Raw genomic sequence first — 19859 nt, forward strand, 5'->3', positions numbered from 1 at the left:
TTAAGCTCCTAAAGGGCTTTAACTTTTATTATAGTAAAATAATAAAAACAGAAGCTGACCAAGCACTATTAAATCAGGAAGGTATTAGCCCAAGTTGCCCATTCTAATCACCATCTTATTAGCAAAGCATTAGATAAAAATTTTGAAGAACTTTATAAATACCTAACATTCAGTCTCTTGAAGCACACCCAGAGCACCCAGTGGATGAGGAAAGAACACGTGGGCAGCACATACCTCAACTATTAGTTATCAGCTGCTAGTTCCTTTGCCAGATAACTCAACTTTTAAGTAGATAAGTACTTATAGTAAACCCAGTGTTCTGCATGAGTATCAGACTACATGGGAGTAGAGAAATGCAACCTGCATCGTCTCAGCAGATGGGATTAATGGTGACAATGACGCTGATGAGTGGAGGCAACTATACAGCATGTCTTTATATCATTCCTCTGAGTCTTAGGCTAATTTTCCCCTGGCATTATCTATTAATCTGCCCGGAGAACTAAGAGTCTCAAGATAAGTATCAACTCTACCCCCTTGGGGGACTCTACAACCATTTGGCTCAGAGCCACAAGAAGACAATGCTTACTTGTCTCTATTAATTTAGCTAGAAAAGTATGCATTTTTTCAAACAATTGCTTTTGATAGCTTATAACTTCAGTAGATACCAAACAGGGATTATACTTAAATGAAATTCCTGTGTTTATATAGATGTCGCATATATATTTGTAGAGTTTTGGGAAAATGCAAAATGTTTTTTCCCCCTTATTCTAACCCAAGCAGCACTCTTAAAAATCCTAGAGATGCATGTTGGGGAGCTATTTACCCACGTTTTCTCAGGTACCACCAAGCCCTATCAACACTTCCGCTATTGCATCCATGGCGCTTCTTGGCACAGCAAGAGATCAAATTCTGAGGGGATAAGTTGGCGGTGTATCGACCTTGGGACTGAATTGCTATGCGGTCAGCTGCCACACCTGTTTCAAAGAGAATATTAATTAATATTCAAATGGCATATAATATTGCCAAAATTTGCATACCCTTTTTGTCTGAATTATTAAACTAGTCTCTGAAATTTAATGGAACTTAAAGGCCAAATGTGATGCATATTCCAACACATTCCACCATGTCATAATTTCAGTCATAGTTTATGTCCAGTTTTGGCATTGCTTCATTATGGTACCATCTTCAAAGTCTTTTCTAGTTCCTTGTTCTTTTCATGTTCTATATACTTCTGAATTCTTCATTAAGAAACCTGTCAAGTGAAACACCTTACAAGCAAGAGTCATATCTTGCTTACATTTATATCACCTGCACTTAAAATGTGTGTGTGTGTGTGTGTGTGTGTGTGTGTGTATTGAATATAACTAACCTGAGGCAATCAGAAAATTTAATCACAGAAATATTCATTGAAAATTTATCCATGTTAATCTGATATAGTGGAATAAATAAAATTTTGGTTTTAATAATTGAGACTAACATGAACCTACATTACAAACTATCACTAATTAATACTTATGTATGGAATCTAGAAAGATAGTACAGATGGACCTATTTGCAGGGCAGGAGTAGAGACGCAGACATAGAAAACAGATTTGTAGATACAGTCAGGGGGAATCAAAGAGTGGGGCAAATTGAGAGAGTAGGATCAACATACATACACTACCATGAGTAAAATAGATGACTGTGGAAAGATGCCATATAACGCAGAGAGCTCAGCTCCTTGCTCTGTGATGACCTAGAGGGCTGGGATGGGGGCATGGCTCAAGAGGGAGGCGATACATGTATACATGTAGCTGATTCATTTTGTGGTACAGCAGAAACCAGCAAAACATTGTAAAGCAATTAAACTCCAATTTAAAAAATTATCAAAAAGCTACCTAGCACACTTTTGTGCTTATAATTTTCTCGAAGATCATGTTCCTAATCTCAGTAGATGTAGAATTCACCTTGTTTTATGTATGTGTCTACCCTTTGTGACTGAACATTCTATTTGTTTAAATAATTCCCTAGCACGGTTGTTGTTGATGTTTGTTCCTTTCCCCAGCATACATTTGGTCACCACCTGCTAGGTGGCAGGCACAAGTCTAAACAGTAGAAATTGCAACAATGAACAACATCAAGAGTCATCATCCTGACCTCATAGAATAATAGACTGGGGAAACTAATCAACCAGCAGCAGAAAACTATATATGTGAGCATTTTGATCACGCTACCATGATAATATGTGTGTGGAGATCACAAGAAATTGGAGTCAGTGACATTTTGGTACAGATTTTTGTTGTTGTTGGAGGCCTGATATAGTCTTCCTAATGTCTTACTCACTTTTGATTAAAGGAAGCACATTCATAACCTTGCTTCAACCTATCCACTTTTCTCAGAAGTTGTAGTTTTTAGTCATCAAAATTTTCTGTGTACTGGAACCCCTCACAGTGCTAGTTTAGAATTATTAAATTAGCACTGAAATAAATTATTTAACAATAATTCCTTTACATATGTATTTCTGTATACACATAGTTTTTATGTAATTATAGCACATGTACAATTCTGTAGTGCAATTGCTGGCATATTTTAGATGCTCAGTGTGTGTTGGATCTATAACCTCCTACTTGCATCTCAATTCCCATGTATTTTGTGCTAGGATACATTTCATAGGAGCAAAAATCATTATACCTCCATCTCTCTCAGTCTCAAGAAAATAACTCCCTGTTTCATAAAAGAAAATAGAAATTCCTTGATGCTTTGACTTTCAGTACAAGGACTCAGAATCAAGTATTCCTGTAACTATTCTCTGGTTCATAAAAGACTTTCACAAATAATATTGAAGAAGACAGAAACCTGCCTCTGGGGCCACTTCTGGGACTTCTTGCCTTTCACTTCAGGCAGGTCACTTCCTTTGTTTGTGCCTCTTTTACAAAAGCAACGGCTTGAAAATGGGGACTTCTACTTTCCCTTCCAGCCCCATGAATCTGCAGACTCCAACCAAAGGATAAGAGCTTTAAATTCTAATGATATTCAACATGTTGCTCTTATTACAGACATTCCTGAATCTCAGTGAAGGTTTAATCCAAATTCTCTTGAAATACTTAGAAAAGGTCAGAAGATTTAAGAATGACTCAGTTCAACAAATTGTTTTCCGCTCTTTATCTGAAAACTTTCACCGGGCTTTACCTCTGAGACTCACACTGTTATTTTTCCTGCTTATTTTATTCTGTCTCCAAATTTGCTCTGCAGCCGGCATCACCCCTACCATTCGGAACTCCTCCACCTCTTAGCTTCTGACATCTTGCTTAAATTTTATTTGCCTATATAACTATATTTTTATATGTGTGTATATTTTTAATTGTCTTCTTTATCCCATTTTATAATTTTTAGCTTCTTTGAAAGACAAATTTTCTCATTGTAACTATTGCTACATTGAATATGCAGGGTACAAAACTGTCATCCGTTAGGGAGAGGGACAGATGGACTTAGCCCTGTGCTGAGGCCGTCTATGGGACTGTGATCAATGGACCCCAAAAATACACAGCCCAGATCAGCCTAGCAGGTTACTTTCAGTATTTCACAACAAATATATTTCCTAAGACATCTTCAGAAATGCTGGTCTAGCTTAAACTTAAAGTAAAATTATTATATATCCCTTAGGAGGTGTAATACATTAACCACATAAACATAAAATGGCAAATGATGTATCTAATTAAATCTGTCCCCATCCAGTTGAAACCAGGCTCAAAGAGATTCCCATGCCAGAGAATGTTGCCCTGGGGGAATAAGCATTGCCATAGAAGTGACAGATGGAGATGCTCCAGGGTGAGCTCAACCAAATGCATCTTTTCTAGAACAAACTAGCTTATTCTATGAAGTGATATAGAGAGGCATTTAGAGAAAGTCTCAGCACTCCTCTGTCCCAAGAAGTGCCACCCTTCAGAGCCCATGAAGTTATTTCATGATGCATTCAGTACTTAGTCTCTTTTTGAGGACTCTTGGAATTATTTCTAAGCGTAGAGCACAGTTTTATGAAACTGATCTTTGCGAGTAGACAATGTTGTGTGAGGTTGAATTGTTGTAATACAATCAACACATTTTGAGGATACTTTGGAGACCAAATCTTGGGATTAATCTGAGTACTGATGTACTGGCCTTGTGAAACTGTATGAAGTTGCTGTAACAGTGGTATGTTATCCCTCACACTGCTTTTAATGAACTTTTTTTTAAGTCTTTACTGAATTTTTTTACAATGTTGCTTCTGTTTTATGTTTTGGTATTTTGGCCAAAAGACATGTTGGATCTTAGCTCTCCCACTAAGGTTCAGACCCACACCCTCTTCACTGGAAGGCAAAGTCTTAACCACTGGGCCTCCAGGGAAGTCCCTCCTTACACTTCTGAAGTAGTTTGGAAACTACTCTTGTTAGAAGATCAGTTGTATCACTGTAGAGTCAGAATCTACAAAACTGATTTTATCTAAAATGAGATAAAGTCCATTTAATCCATTATCACTTAGTTCTGAAGTCTCTACATCAAATATATTAATTTCATAATTAAATATATTTCTGCAAATCTAATCAAGAGAAAATAATATAAGAATTATTTGTCTGTATAACATACATATTAGGATTACAGATAGTAATATGGGTAAAGAGGAATCTTACACTCTTCTTATGATCTGGCCTTAACTCTCAAAGAGCAAACAAATTTTGGCAACTTTTCTCTGTTGCTCTTTTGATCTACTCTCTATTTAAAATTAGTCTGTGAGGATAAAGACCAATTTCAGAGTAAAAATGGATTTTTATTTAATCTTCAGGTTGCTTTCTCTGGTCAGAGTAAGATTTTATTCTATTGACCAAGTGATAATATTTAAATGTTCTAAATTAAAAACCCTTTTAATTACTATCCCAGGGCCTAGAGTAAAAGGGAGAATTTAAGGAAGTAATTAAAATGATTTTATTACTTGCAGTGGAAAAAGCCCAGGATGCAGCACAATTTTTTTGATCCAAAGGGCTATGGGTCCATCCAGGCCATTTGTAAGATGCAATAAAGAATTCTGGAAGATCAGTAGTTTCAGGTAAAGAAGGCTAAAGAAGAAAAATAAGCAAATGTGTCAGAGCTTTTCCAATTTATCCCAATAACCACTATAAGAAATCCCCATGCCCTGTTATAATGTTTTATTATTTTGTACATTCAACTGTTCTGAATGACATTTCTTAAATGTATTACTTATGTAACATATCTATTTCACTCTATGTTTAAAAATAGCAATTCAATGTGGGGAATCATAACATAGTACAAAATTGAAAGAACAGTACATAGAATGTGTTTTCTCAGTTACTCTATAGCTCAATAATTCTGGCCATTGTTTTTGTTATCTTGAATATCCTGAGTTTCCTTACTAAAAATGCTGCTATTTAGGTGATGGAAGAAAAGTGTCAAATTCTCAAGTAGATTGTGATAGAGCGTCTGCATGAAAACGGGAAGAGCAGTATCACAGAAATCCTAGAAATCTGGGTGGTTTTAGATTCTTATGTCATCAGATTGGCCACACCGCAGAACCTTGGAGTTGAAGCAGAATAAATTTGCTCCTCTGAGTAGAGAGTTTCAGAGACATAGACACGGTCTCAAAGTCTTTCTACCTGGGACAGAAATACACATACCTTATACATTACTCATACCTTCATTTATTGGCTAATCAGTGTGCTTTTAGGAATTTATAATATTAAGCTAGCCCATGTTCCAGAAAAATAGCTAGATTAACATTGTTATTGCAATTTATCACTTTAGAATTCCATTTTAATAGTGGAGCTGGGCTATTTCCCTTCTGCTCTGTGGAAGCAATAAAGGTGTAACACATTTTTTCAGGGTTGAGCTATTCAGAATTTGACATCCACTTGCCAAAGTTGACCAGAGAACTTTGTATATGGGAGGTATGCAGTATGATATGGGAGGTATGATAATAATGAGGAAACACACATCTATCTGATAGATTGCACAACTTTAAGAAAATCATTTCCTCCCCACAGGCATAATGTTATAATAATAGCATGTATTTTTTTTATGATTTACTGTTTAAAAATAAAAGTATACGAATGTATAATCCTTCTCTATAAGAAAAGGTGATAGAGAAACAACAGGCAAAATACCATATTTATTGAAAACATATTTACAGTTTTTATCAATAAGATCAATTCATGAAGCTCACCTGTCAGATCTTGCAAGACTTTTTACCAATTATTTAATATTGCTTTTCTTTAAAATAAGCCCATAGGACTTGAGATCCAAGAAGCACATATTACCTTGAAACTTTATTTACTTTATGATACCAGACAATTTGATGTAATAAACACAGGGCAAATTTTACATCTCATTACTCCATGATTATTGCATTCCTCTATAAAGTAAGAATGTTTTCAAGAGCTAATAAAGAAAAGTAAACACCACAGAATAACTGTTTTTAGGAGTTGGTAATGAAGTCTGACTTCATTAAATGATTTTTTTTTTCTTGGTCAAAGGATAACTTAATAAAGGAAAAAAGTCAAGAGGATCAACTGACAGAGACAGAAATTCCAAAATGACAGTGACCTAAAAGAAGCAAAAATTTAGTTTTAAAAATCTTTACACTCTTACATATGGACATTTTACTTTCATTGTAATGTTGAAAAATGTCAGCCACATTCTATTTCCAGATTAAGATTAGTCAAACTTGAACAGTCTCCCTGCCTTAATATTTCAGTTTTCATTAGAGATTAAATATCCTGTGAAGAATGTAAGAATTAAAAGCATTGGTGAATGCTGGGGAATAATTTACAATAATTGTTGCATTTAATAGAATCAAAATCTCTAAAAGTAATGGAAACCCAGTCACAGAGCAGATTGAGAAGTAACTAATCAAATTCTGGATATTCTGGACAGTGTTACTAAGAGCCCATGCCTGCACAGTATCCACTCGGCGAAGCCCCCCTTCATCCCCTAGTTGCACTTACTCCCACTTAAATGTGGATAAGGAGTGACCCAAGAATCAGAAGAAGTCTACAGAAAATATTATTCTCTTCTGACCAAGTTCAGTAGCAGTGCATACCAAGAAATTTCTTCTAAGCTACTTAATATTGGAGAAGAAAGGGCTAACTTCCAGTTGCTAACGGCAAAATGAATTTTTCATCTTCAATAATATTTGCCTTCATACCTGAAATCTGAAAGAGTTTTGCTTTGTTACTTGGCCAGTTTGGGTTTTTTATATGGAACTAGTTTCTTGTAAATATCATTAATCAGTGACCACACTATGGCAAGTACTGCTAGTCCTTCAGGGCTCCTTCTATTTATAAGTTTTAGTGATAGCAATTTTAGTTCAGTGCCTGCAGGCTCAGAAAAATGACTATATTTCCTGATCTCCCTTGGCTCCCAGGTGTGGCCACATTACTAAGTTCTGTCCCATGGAATTTTACCCCTTTTTATTTATCCTTTTATCTTTTTTTTTTTTTTTTTTTTTTTTTTTTTTGCTTGAATCCAGGACATTGTCAAATGTAAGAAGCATCCCAGCTTCAGAGGTGTGATAATAAAGTAAATGTGCCTGTGGAAATTGATGAACTGCTCTCTCTTAAGATGACTTCCTCAGAACACTAGTTCTGAGAAATTGTAATAGATAATTACAAGAGGAGCAGCTGATTAATCAAACAGTTCTAAGAAACAGTGGCTTTAAAAATTAAATAGTCTTTTTTTTGTCCTCACTGCAATATTTTTTAAAAACTACCTAAGTGCTGAGAGGCTGTAAGAAACAAAAATAATATTTGTGATTCTCAATGTGCGTGACCTAATGCAACGTATTCTACTCTATTTCATTTGATTTAACATCATTTTTGCTGTGAAGCAGATCAGAGGACTAGTGTTTCATGGAACTCACTTTGGGCAGAATCATCATATAGACTAAGTAGTTTCTAATTTGGGGAGTCTATGTAACCCAGAAGGACGCTACAAGATCATCTGGAAACAGACCCCCACCCATGTCCTCCACCTGCCTTTTGTCTTTAGAAGTGAAGTGAAGTCATTCAGTCATGTCCGACTCTGAGACCCCATAGACTGTAGCCCACCAGGCTCCTCTGTCCATGGGATTCTCCAGGCAAGAGCACTGGAATAGGTTACCATTTCCTTCTCCATATCTTTAGAAAACTTTAGGTAAAGAATGAATTTAATTAAAGAAATGAGAAAATGCAGAAAGAAAGGAAAACAGTGAAGCAAGACAAAATAATAATACTTTAGCCATTAAACAAAATCCAAGGCCTCCTTTAGTTATTCCTCAAGGACTCTAGATAAATATTCAAGTCATGTCCCTTGAACTGTTTTGCAGATACTGAAACTCCTACCAAGGAGGCGAAGTTAACTATATGCCACCCGCAAGGACTTAGATCTCAGATGACTTTGAAGCAGAAGGTTAATGGTGTGGACTCCCACTTGCCTCACCACCAACCAGTCAGAAGAACGTCCACAAGCTCACGATGCCCTCTTTGACCTGTTACTATAAAACTCACTACCCTCTCCAGGTCAGAAACACAGTCTTGAGGGCAGTAGCCCGCTGTGGCCCTCTTGCCCGGCAAAGCAATAAAGTTATTCTTTTCTGTCTCACACAAAACTCTCTCTCTCTGCATTTCTATTCAACACCGGTGACCAGAGGCCATATTTCGGCCACAGCCAGAGCGCAGGTATCAATTATATCAGCACACCAAATCACCTCAGGAATCTACTTTTCAACAGCCCCCAATTTTTGTTCCCAGAAAAGGGAAAAAGTAAATTTTCACATTTCTCTCTCGAAGATGTGTCCCGTGGTGATCAATTTGGCCCCATGATGTTGATTCAATTACATCACAGTGCTATGCATCAGGCTTCAACTAGTAAAGAAAATAAAGTGAAAACTCAGGAACAGACGGATAACACATTCATTCTGCCACAAGTTCAGCTGAATAAGGAGTGAGGACAGTGTGTATTTCCTCAAGTTTGCTGAAGGGTTTGCAATTCTATTTTGAGGAGAGAGAGAAAGAAAAGAGAGAGCCTGGAAGAAACATAAGGAAATGCTTGATGCTCTTCGAATTTCAAAACTCTTGTTTCAGAGACATCCAGTTCTGTCCCTGGTTCTTCACCCGCAGAGTGGAGGAGATGCTGGGATGAACTAAAGGAAGTGTGCACTTAAAGTCCACCATGACATCTGCCTGTCATGTTCTTCTGCCATATCATTGACACCTACTGTATGCTATGACAAACCTAGACAGCCTATTAAAAAGCAGAGACATCACTTTGCTGACAAAGGGCTGTATAGTCAAAGCTATGGTTTTTCCAGTAGTCATGTGAGGATGGGAAAGTTGGACCATAAAGAAGGTTGAGTGCCAAAGAATTGATGTTTTTGAACTGTGGTGCTAGAAAAGACTCTTGAGAGTTCCTTGGACAATAAGGAGATCAAACCAGTCAGTCCTAAAGAAAATCAATCCTGAATATTCATTGGAAGGACTGATGCTGAAGCTGAAGCTTCAATACTTTGGCCACCTGATGTGAAGAGCCGACTCATTGGAAAAGACCCTGATGCTGGGAAAGATTGAAGGCAGGAGGAGAAGGGGGCGACAAAGGATGAGATGTTTGGATGGCATCACCGACTCAATGGACATGAATCTGAGCGAGCTCTGGGAGAGTGTGAAGGACAGTGAAGCTTGGAGTGCTTGCAGCTCACGGGGTCACAAAGAACTGGACATAACTGAGTGTCTAAACAGCAACATGACAGGTAAAAAGACCTTGGTAACAGTCACTCTGATATTTCCCAAAGGTACCTCTCATTGCTCAGTATTTACCAACACTAAAATATGTTTCAGAAAATAATAAACAACTTCCTCCTAGAGAAATGGATTTAGTCAATCAAATACTATGTTTTATCTAGATAATGACGATCCAGGTGATGGAGTAAATTTTTCTTTCTCACTTCAATGATTAGTGGTTTTAAAAGTTATATAATATATAAAATGTTATTTTACTTTAACTTCCAACAAACAGAAGAAAAAGATGTTATTTTTTATTTGTTGGTGATGCCAACTTAGACACACTAATATCATGCATATTGAGTGTCTGAGAAAAGATGTGCTAGTAAACAATGAGGTTATCCCCCAAATTTAGAACATGTTTATATACATCAATGTGATACCATATAATGTAGTAAAGTTACAGGCTATAAATGTTTATTATTGCTTATTGATTTGGCTGCATCGGGTCTGAGTTGTGGCATATGAACTCCTTAGCTACAGGTTTTAAATGTTATACCAGCTTTATTAATGTTTTAATAGTTTCCAAATAGCTCCAACAAAGAGGTGAGTCTTATTTGTGATAACTTAGTTAACTTCATTGTTCTTCCAGGGAATGAACAACAAAGCTATTAAAATTATATTTTTTTAACTAAGCCAAGTAGAGAAATGAACTCTGACTTTCCCTATCTCTGTTTGAAAACAGTATCTTTTATTCAAAATATTTGCAATATTTATAATAGGATATAACTCAGGGAAGCTTCTTAAAGTTATCTCTTAAATTCAGTGCACTTGAACTTGATGCCTGAAAAACAATCAGGTACAGAACTGTTCATTTGATTAGATTAGACTTGACATGATTTGATTTGATTTGATTTAGGAGCAGGGTAGAATTTTCAGGTTCACCAGAAATACATAAAGTCCGTCAGGGCCAATAAATCCAGAACAACACTCTATTTATGAAATAAAATGCTCTAAATAATGAAGCCTTTCATTATTTAGCTCTTACAGAATTAACCAGTTTCAGAAATCTGTTATTCTCCCAAGGTTAATGCAAGGAAGAAAGAACAAATTTATATATTATATAATAACATTTCTGTTATGCTCAACTATTATATGAGCATAGTAGATTATGCTCAATCTATTATAACTGTGTGGTAAGTACTTCTTATTCATCATTTCATGGACTTCTCACAGGCCTGTGAGCTGGGTACCTCTGCTAAAACCATTTAAGCCAGGCTAAATAAGACCCAAGCACACAGAATGCAGAGCTCATGTCCATCAGGGCATATGAAACACAGCCATGTGACTAAACGCACTGCCTACATGTACCTATCAACAGACCTCAACTGTGTTGCTTCTGTTGGCTTCAGAGGACCTCAGTTCTCAGTTCAGTTGTTCAGTCCTGTCTGACTCTTTGCAACCCCATGGACAGAAGCATGCCAGGCTCCCCTGTCCATCACCAACTCCCAAAGTTGCACGCCAATTTTGCCTACAATCATAATAATTCTTTTCTTTCTTAGACACTGAGAAACCTTTGTTTTATTCCTGAATGTATTTCTGCTCCCTCCAGCACTCTTCTTTCAATATTTTAGCATCTCCTAAGTGTGTTCTGTGGAATATAAATCCTGTGGAATATTAGCCATCATTATACACAAAGGAGAAAAGGTTCTATGATGTCATGAGTTTAGGAAATATGGGGTAACAAAAAAATGTCAATGAAGGAACAGTTCTCTTCAGTATATTAATGAAGTGTGACACTTTGGAAGAAAGATACACCATTTCACAAATATATTTGACCACAGATAGGACACCTTTACTCCAAACCATGCAGGATTGATGGCTAATGGCACAAATGTTGAGAAATATTGAAATAAATTTCTGTGTTTTCTAACCTGTTTTAACTGTGTTTTTAACAGTTTCTAACATGTTTTTCTACCATAAAGAGAAAAAAAGTCTTAAGTGGTAGAATTTAAATTTGCAGGGAGCTATGGTCTTCTGAAGACCAGCTCCCCATCAGTCCCACTGTGAATTTATCAAGACAGCACACAAAGTCCCAATGGACTGACAGAGAATTGTTGGTTCATCTAATTTAGAGGAAAACAATTTGGAACAGAGTTGTCCAATCAAGACATTATTTTGAACAATCTCAAGAAAGCACCTTTAAGAAAAAGTTAGGCAAAGGTTGATCAGCCGATGTCATTTGACTTGACACTAGACATAATTCTAAAGTGGGTAGAAGTGAGTCTTCCTACGAAACAAGGAACTTCATGGTCTAGTCAGGACCCTCTTGGCCTCGTCCTTGCCCCTCTCACTTCCTCTTATTCAGTCTGCTTGTACCAGGGAAAACAATAAGATTTTATTTCCTCTTGTCTGCTCACACTTAGGACTGTCATCCAGGAAGGGTCACCAAAATCTTTAAGCTAGATTCTTCCTAACCTCCCATGATTAATATATTCTATTCCTCATTGTTACACATTGCAGTCTACAAAAATTCATTTGGGTTGAATTAATTCATACAGATTAATCAGGTTTTTCATATTTATATGATCATGGAACTCTTTGTAGAAGACTGGTTGATAAGCCTCTAACTTAGCTCAGAAGACTTATTATGGGAATAATGGCTTCAGTCAAGCCATGAAGCCAAGAAGCCAGCTAGAGAAGAGAAGAGCTTTCCCAGGAACCAGGAATGACTCACAGTTCACCTTTCCCACTCAAGATAAAGAATATGATCAATCTCAGTTCTCATCCAGGTAATGTGCTCAAGGAAAACACCATGTCTTGGGCTGGTGATGCAGGGTTCTCAGAAGAACCACCCCAACTGCTGGTAACTGCCTATCCAGTTAGCACAGCTAGTATGTAACACACCATTCTATGTTGAAAATTGTATTTTAAAAATGTGGGGGAGGGGGAGTTATCCAGAAGCAAACACACACAAAATAATTCATTTCTACTGTATTCAGAGTCCATTTGATGTATTGGGGGTATTTTGTATTATATGTAGTCACCAGGCTAAGAATTAGCCTATTTTTAAACCTCTTCCTGTAGCAACGATTTTAACTCAGTTCATTTGATCCCATGTTATTCACTGAAGTACTTGTTATGTTTCTGATTTTCTAATATTTGACCAGATATCAGGACAATTTCAACACTCAGAAATTTTTTGAAGAGACTTCAGCCCTCAAGCTATTGTGCCTTAGAAATGGGAAGCTATTTCCTTGCTTTGTATAATAAGTGAGTAACAGAACTCTTACAGATCAGCCAAATTTTCCTTATTGCCTTCCTGGAATTACTTGGCAACTTTATTACATTAATTCATAGTGTTGGGTAATTTAAATTCTCCCAAAGCACTAATCATTTTTCATTTAAATATCACTTTAGTGACTTTTATGCAAACAAATCCCCGGGAGCCAATAAGTGATTTAGAATTAGATTTCCTTTTCCTATGCTATAAACTGTGGCAACCTGGGAAAGAAATGTACCTCATTTCCCCTAGAATATAAAATACTCTAAGTTGCAAGAAAATAGAGCTTCAAAAGATATGTTAGAAAGAATTCAGAGAAAATGTATATTGACACCTAAATGAGTATTTGGCTTAGTGGGCCCTCACTAGAAGCAAGGGAAAAGTATTCCTTATAAAGGGGATGAATGTTTTATTTTCCCAAACAATTCAGTCTCTTTTTATCCAGATAAGGACAAAAATGAAAAAGAAAACAATGATCATATAATTAAGTCACTCAAAGTTATGATAACCTCTAAAGATATTATAATTTACTGATTGTAGAAAAAAATCTAAAAATATATCTATTGTAGCTGTTCAGTCACTCAGTTGTGTCTGACTCTTTGCGACCCCATGGACTGCAGCATGCCAGGCATCCCTGTCCATCACCATCTCCCAAGATTGCTCAAACTCATATTCATTGAATCAGTGATGCCAACCAACCGTCTCTTCCTCTTTCATTCCCTTCTCCTCTTGCCTTCAATCTTTCCCAGCACCACTATCTTTTCCAATGAGTTGGTTCTTCTCGTCCGTGACCAAAGTATTGGCATTTCAACATCAGTCCTTCCAAAGAATATTCAGGATTGATTTCCTTTAGGATTGACTGGCTTGATCTCCTTGAAGTCTAAGGGACTCTCAAGAGTCTTCTTCAACGCCACAGTTAAAAAAAATCAACTCTTTGGTTTTTAGCCTTCTTTATGGTCCAACTCTCACATGCATACATGACTATTCGAAAAACCATAGCTTTAACTAAAGGGACCCTTGTAGGTAAAATAATATCTCTGCTTTTCAGTACACTGTCTAGGTTTGCCATAGCTTTTCTTCCAAGGAGCAAGTGTCTTTTAATTCCATGTCTGTAGTCACCATCTGCAGTGATTTTGGATCCCAAGAAAATACAGTCTATCACTGTTTCCATTGTTTCCCCATCTATTGGCCATAAAGTGATGGGACCCGATGCCATGATCTTAGTTTTCTGAATGTTGAGTTTTAAGACAGCTTTTTCACTCTCCTCTTTCACCTTCATTAAGAGGCTCTTTAGTTCTTCTTCATTTTCTGCCATAAGGGTGGTGTTATCTGCATATCTGAGGTTATTGATACTTCTCCGGGAAATCTTGACCCCAGTTTGTGCTTCATCCAGCCAAGCATTTGGCATCATGTACTCAGCATATAAGTTAAATAAGCAGAGTGACAATATACAGCCTTGATGTACTCCTTTCCCAATATTGAACCAGTCTGTTGTTCCACATCTGGTACTAACTGTTGCTTCTTGACCTGCATACAGGTTTCTCAGGAGGCAGGTAAGGTGGTCTGGTATTCCCATCTCTTTAAGAATTTTTCACAGTTTGTTGTGATCCACACAGTCAAAGGCTTTAGTGCCATCAATGAAGCAGAAGTAAGTGTAGTCAATGAATCATATTTGTTGATTAGAAATATATCTAAGCTGATCATTTCAGAAAGACATATGGTTCCAAGATTAAAAGCCATTTTGCTATTTTGAACCTGATTGGGTCAAAGTTAACTGATTCTACAGGAACACTCAGTACCATTTGGGATACAGATCTTTTAAAGTCCTGGCTCTGCTCATGATACAGAGCAACTTAGATGTCTATCAACAGATAAATGGATAAAGAAGACATGGTACATATATATATATATATATACACAATGGAGTATTACTCAGATATAAAAAGGAACAAAATTGGGTCATTCGTAGTGATGTGGATGAAACTAGAGTCTGTCATACAGAGTGAAGTAAATCAGGAAGAGGAAAATATCGCATATTAATGTATATATTATGGAATCTAGAAAAATGCCACAGCCGAACCTATCTGCAGGGCAAGAATAGAGATGAAGACATAGAGAAGGGAATTGTGAACACAGTAGAGTGGGGAGTGGCTGAGATGAACTGAGAGACTAGCATTGACATATACACACTAACATATATAAAATAGACAGTAGAAAACTGCTTCTCGCACATACAGTGAACTCTGCCCAGTGCTGTGATGACCTAGAGGAGTGAGGTGGGAGGGGAGGGAGTCTCAGGAGGGAGAGAATAAATGTATATATATAGCTGACTCACGTTGTTGTATAGCAGAAACTAACACATTGTAAAGCAATTTTACTAGAGTAAAAAAGTATAATAGTATAGTCCTGGCTCTGCCATTTAAGTCATTCTAGGTGGCGTCTCTCTACTTCAGTGGGACTTAGCCTCTCTCTTTGTCAGTGCTCTTGTCTTTAAAACATAGATATTTACAGTACCCACTACATCAAGCCAAGAATTAGATGAGATAATGTATGAAAGTGCTAGTAAGTATGCTTGGCACACAACTACTCAATCCATGGCAGCTATTATGATCTTTTCACATACTAGTTAGAATTTAGCAGAGTCTGCTACTTGAATGTGAATTGGAATAATAACTCAGGGGATTACATCTTTCCAAAGCAAAGCACATTAAACATTTAATGAGAAACTTGTGGATTTACAACTCATCCAACAACAAACAGCGGCACTGCTTGCTCTCAAATGCTGAGAGCTTCCAGACAGCCAGGAACTGACATCTTCATTTCAGAGTGAAGTGGCAGTTCTTTAGCAGCCTGGGCATTTGTTCTTTGGGCTTTTTTAAATTTAATTTTTATTTTATATTGGAGCATAATTGATTTTCAATGTTGTGTTTGTTTTAGGTGTACAGCAAAGTGATTCAGTTTGTCTGTATGCAAATATTCATCTTTTTTCAGATCCTTTTCCCATGAAGTTTATTACAGAATATTGAGTAGAGTTCCCTGAGATATACAGGGTGTTTTGTGTTAGTTCCTCAGTCATATCTGACTCTTTGAGACCTCGTGGACTGTAGCCCTCCAGGCTCTTCTGTCCATGGAATGCTCCAGGCAAGAATACTGGAGTGGGTTACCGTTCCCTTCTTCAGGGTATCTTCCTGACCCAGGTATTGAACCTGAATCTCCTGCATTGCAGACAGATTTCTTACTATTTGAGCCACCAGGAAAGCCCCAAGATATACAGCACTCTTTTTTGATTATCTATTTTATATACAAGGGCTTCCCAGGGAGCTCAGTGGTAAAGAATCAGCCTGATACTGCTGGACGCAAGAGACATGGGTGGCAAAGAATCGGACCATACAGGCACGCACACAATGTGTATATGCCAATTCCAAACTCCTAATTTATCCCTCCTTTCCAACTTTCCCTTTTGGTAACCATAAGTTTGTTTTTGAAGTAAGTCAGACAGAGAAAGAAAAATATCCTATGATATCACTTATATGTGGAATCTTAAAAAAATACAAATGCCCTGGGCATTTATAACAGGCCTTGAATATAATCAACATCTCAATTGAGAGGTCCACACATGAGGTGGTAAAGCTGTAGTTCTAAGTTAGAGATTTGTGATAACTAGAGAAGGAGAAGTCTCTTTATACAAGACGCCTATGATCAGAAGATAACACCTCTCAGGAACGAAAGGGAAAACTAAATCAGTAGTACAGAGCAGGAAGGCGTTAGGAAAAGTGGCAACTTCATGAAGGAATTTGCCAGCTTGTCAGGCAAAGTTTGAAGGTGTTCTTTAAATGAAAAATGTGAGGATTTTTGAAGATAAACTTTATTAATCATCAAAGCACACTCATCTGCAGTTACTGGCTTTTTTTTTTTTATTTCATAATGGAGAACCCAAGGGAGCCATCAAAACTCTGTTTTGATGAATTCACAAAATAACTAAGTTTACTTAAAAAAAGATAAATAAGGACAATTAATGACTTGCTTAAAGCACTGAGTCACTGGAAAGCCAGTTATCAGAAACATGAATTTCCCTGAAATGATTATCAGTGTAAATGGACACATAATCATTCTTGAAGAGACTATATCTAATTGATATTAGTGAACTTTCAAAGTCCACATGAAAATTTTGAGGGGAGTAACAACCATTTTGTGGAAAGGTTTTTTTTTTTAATATGACAAAATTATCTCAGAATGCTCAAAACTCACTCTTTCGATTATTTTAAATGATCTTATTTGCAAAGCAGACATAGAGACAGAGACAGAGAGAACAAACGTATGGAGACCAAGGGGGAAAGGGGGTGGAGTGGGAGGAATTGGGAGATGGATACTGACATGTACACTATTGATTCTATGTGTAGATAGGTAACTAATGAGAACCTACTTATAGCAGAGTGAACTCCACTCAATGCTCTGTGTGACCTAAACGGGAAGGAAATCCAAAGAAGAGGATATGTAACTGTGGGCTTCCCCTATGTCTCAGTGGTAAAGAATTCCCCTGCAATACAGGGGACACAGGAGATGTGGATTTGATCTCTGGGTCAGGAAGTTTCCCTGGAAGAAGAAATGGCAACCCGTCCAATATTCTTGCCTGAAAAATCTCATGGACAGTAGAGCCTGGTGGGCTACAGTCCAAAGGGTCACAAAAAGTCAGACATCTCTGAATGCCTGAGCATATGTATAATTATAGCTGATTCACTTTGCTGTATAGTAGAAACTAACACAATTGTAAAGCAACTATACTCCAATGAAAATTAATTTTGAAAATTGCTTTAAATGCACCTATGAACACACTTATACAAACACACATATACATGAATCAAACTGAGCAAATACTTACGGTCACTTCGTTCATGCTCAGAAGCAGGGGGCTAGGTGGTAAGGTGCCAAGGCGGTATTTGAAACCCTCCTCTAATGTCATTCCCCAGAACTGGCTATAGTTCTGGGCTGTCCATCTGCCTTACAAATGAAAGAGAAAAAGTAGGTACAGGTTATATGATGTCACTTTCATCAATATAGGTTTGTGTGTTTTTCTGAAATTATACAGAAGCAAGTCTGACAAAATTGGAACCATTACTGAGACTTAGATATTTGTTATATTAATGATGCATTATTGATCACTCTAATATGGAAACGTATCACTCTTCTTAAATTAGGTCTATGTCAATGATTTAAATAACTCATATGAGGAAACTAAGGCTGTATCAACACAGACTAAATTTAAGAATATGGAATCTCTACTTATGGTGAAGTGATTTTAGTAAAAGGCCAATATATGTAGTTTCTTTTAAAAATCATTAAATGCATTTTAGAAAGAAGCTCGAACATTCAGGAATGTATTTAAAGGTTAAATAAGGTAATGTTTTATTTATAATTTAGATTTGAAAAGAAGTTGACTGTGTAAAAAGAAGTATCCATGAAAAATTGAAGACAAAATAGTTACACTTAAAAAGATTATAGCAATGCTCATTAATTTTATTGAAATATTTTATTTAAATATTAAAATAGTCTATTACATATAAATGAGTTCATTTGTGTTAAGCGCCCAATAATCTTAGTCATTATTAACAACAATATGAATTCAATTGATGTAAAATTAGATAACAAAACAGCACATACTTTTCTAGAAACATATTTCATGCCTTTTACATAGAAAAAGAAGGTTTGTTTTCAAAATCTTACGTTGATATTTGAAGAAAATTCCTTAAGAGATGATAGGAGATGACAAATGAAAAAAGATGAAAAGTAATTTAATCAAGTTTGATTAATTTAATCAGAAAAAGGTGAAAGTAATTTAATCAATGTTGTTTGAATTAGCTACAAATTGAGGACAATATATTTTCAGTACTTAAGTCAAAACTAAACTTTATCCTGCTGTGTTTATACCCAAAATTGCTTATAATGTGAAAGGGTCTAAGGAATGATTCAAGATACAACTTAATTTTCAATAATATGCCTGACAAGTTAATGCTTTTCTTTCATAAGATCTGTTAGTTCATAAAACCTTAAGCAACTTTGAGCCACAGTTTTTAAATATAATGTCCATCATCCAAGGAATTTCAATAAGGAAATTTCTGAATATATTAGATACTGCAGCCTTTATTTAAGAGACTACCAGGACCAGCCTTAGGCAAAATCATGATGTCAGTAAAGCATGCTTTTGGTGCTCCACACTAGTAGTCTTCAAATATTGAGATATCTGTGAGTCTTTTAATTAATCATTCAATTTAGTAAACAGGGATCAATATTTTAAAAGATAGAATATGGGGAAAACAATAGGAAATATTAGAGTTTATCAAACAGAGTGAGAGTAGGTACTATTTCTATACATTTAAGTATATGTATAGGTGCACACACACACACGTGTGTGTGTGTGTTGTTGTTGTTGTTTAGTCACTAAGTCATGTCTGACTCTTTAGTGACCCCATGGACTGTAACCCACCAGGCTCCTCTGTCCATGGGGTTTCCCAGACAACAGTACTAGAGTGGGTGGCCATTTCTTTCTCCAGGTTATCTCCCCAACCCAGGAATCAAACCCTCATTTCCTGCACTGGCAGGCAGATTCTTTACCGCTGAACCCCCAGGGAACCCTGGATATTATATACCTTTTTTAAAAAAGAAATTTAAATATTAAAGAAATATTTAAAATATTTTTATACATATATATTTTCTAAAAAAAGAAAAATTCTATTATGGTTTATTTCAATATATTGAATATATTTCCCTGTGCTACACAGTAGAACTTTGTCGTTATCCATTCCATATGTAACAGTTTGCATCTACTAACTCCAAACTCCCAATCCATCTCTCCTCTACCC

General features: G+C 36.4%; 1 protein-coding gene across 3 annotated transcripts in view; it reads right to left on the minus strand.

The window, feature by feature from the left end:
* TINAG (tubulointerstitial nephritis antigen) overlaps positions 1-19859 on the minus strand; it is a 98833-nt gene that overhangs the window by 56436 nt on the left and 22538 nt on the right. For all 3 annotated transcript variants that reach the window (XM_043450856.1, XM_043450858.1, XM_043450857.1), the window contains exons 4-6: positions 17882-17996; positions 4946-5069; positions 824-974 (exon numbers count right to left, since the gene is read on the minus strand). In XM_043450856.1, coding sequence (XP_043306791.1) covers positions 824-974; positions 4946-5069; positions 17882-17996 — 390 coding nt within the window. The remainder of the gene's footprint in view (positions 1-823; positions 975-4945; positions 5070-17881; positions 17997-19859) is intronic.

Source organism: Cervus canadensis, chromosome 28, assembly GCF_019320065.1.
Source record: "Cervus canadensis isolate Bull #8, Minnesota chromosome 28, ASM1932006v1, whole genome shotgun sequence".
Taxonomy (NCBI): Eukaryota; Metazoa; Chordata; class Mammalia; order Artiodactyla; family Cervidae; genus Cervus; species Cervus canadensis.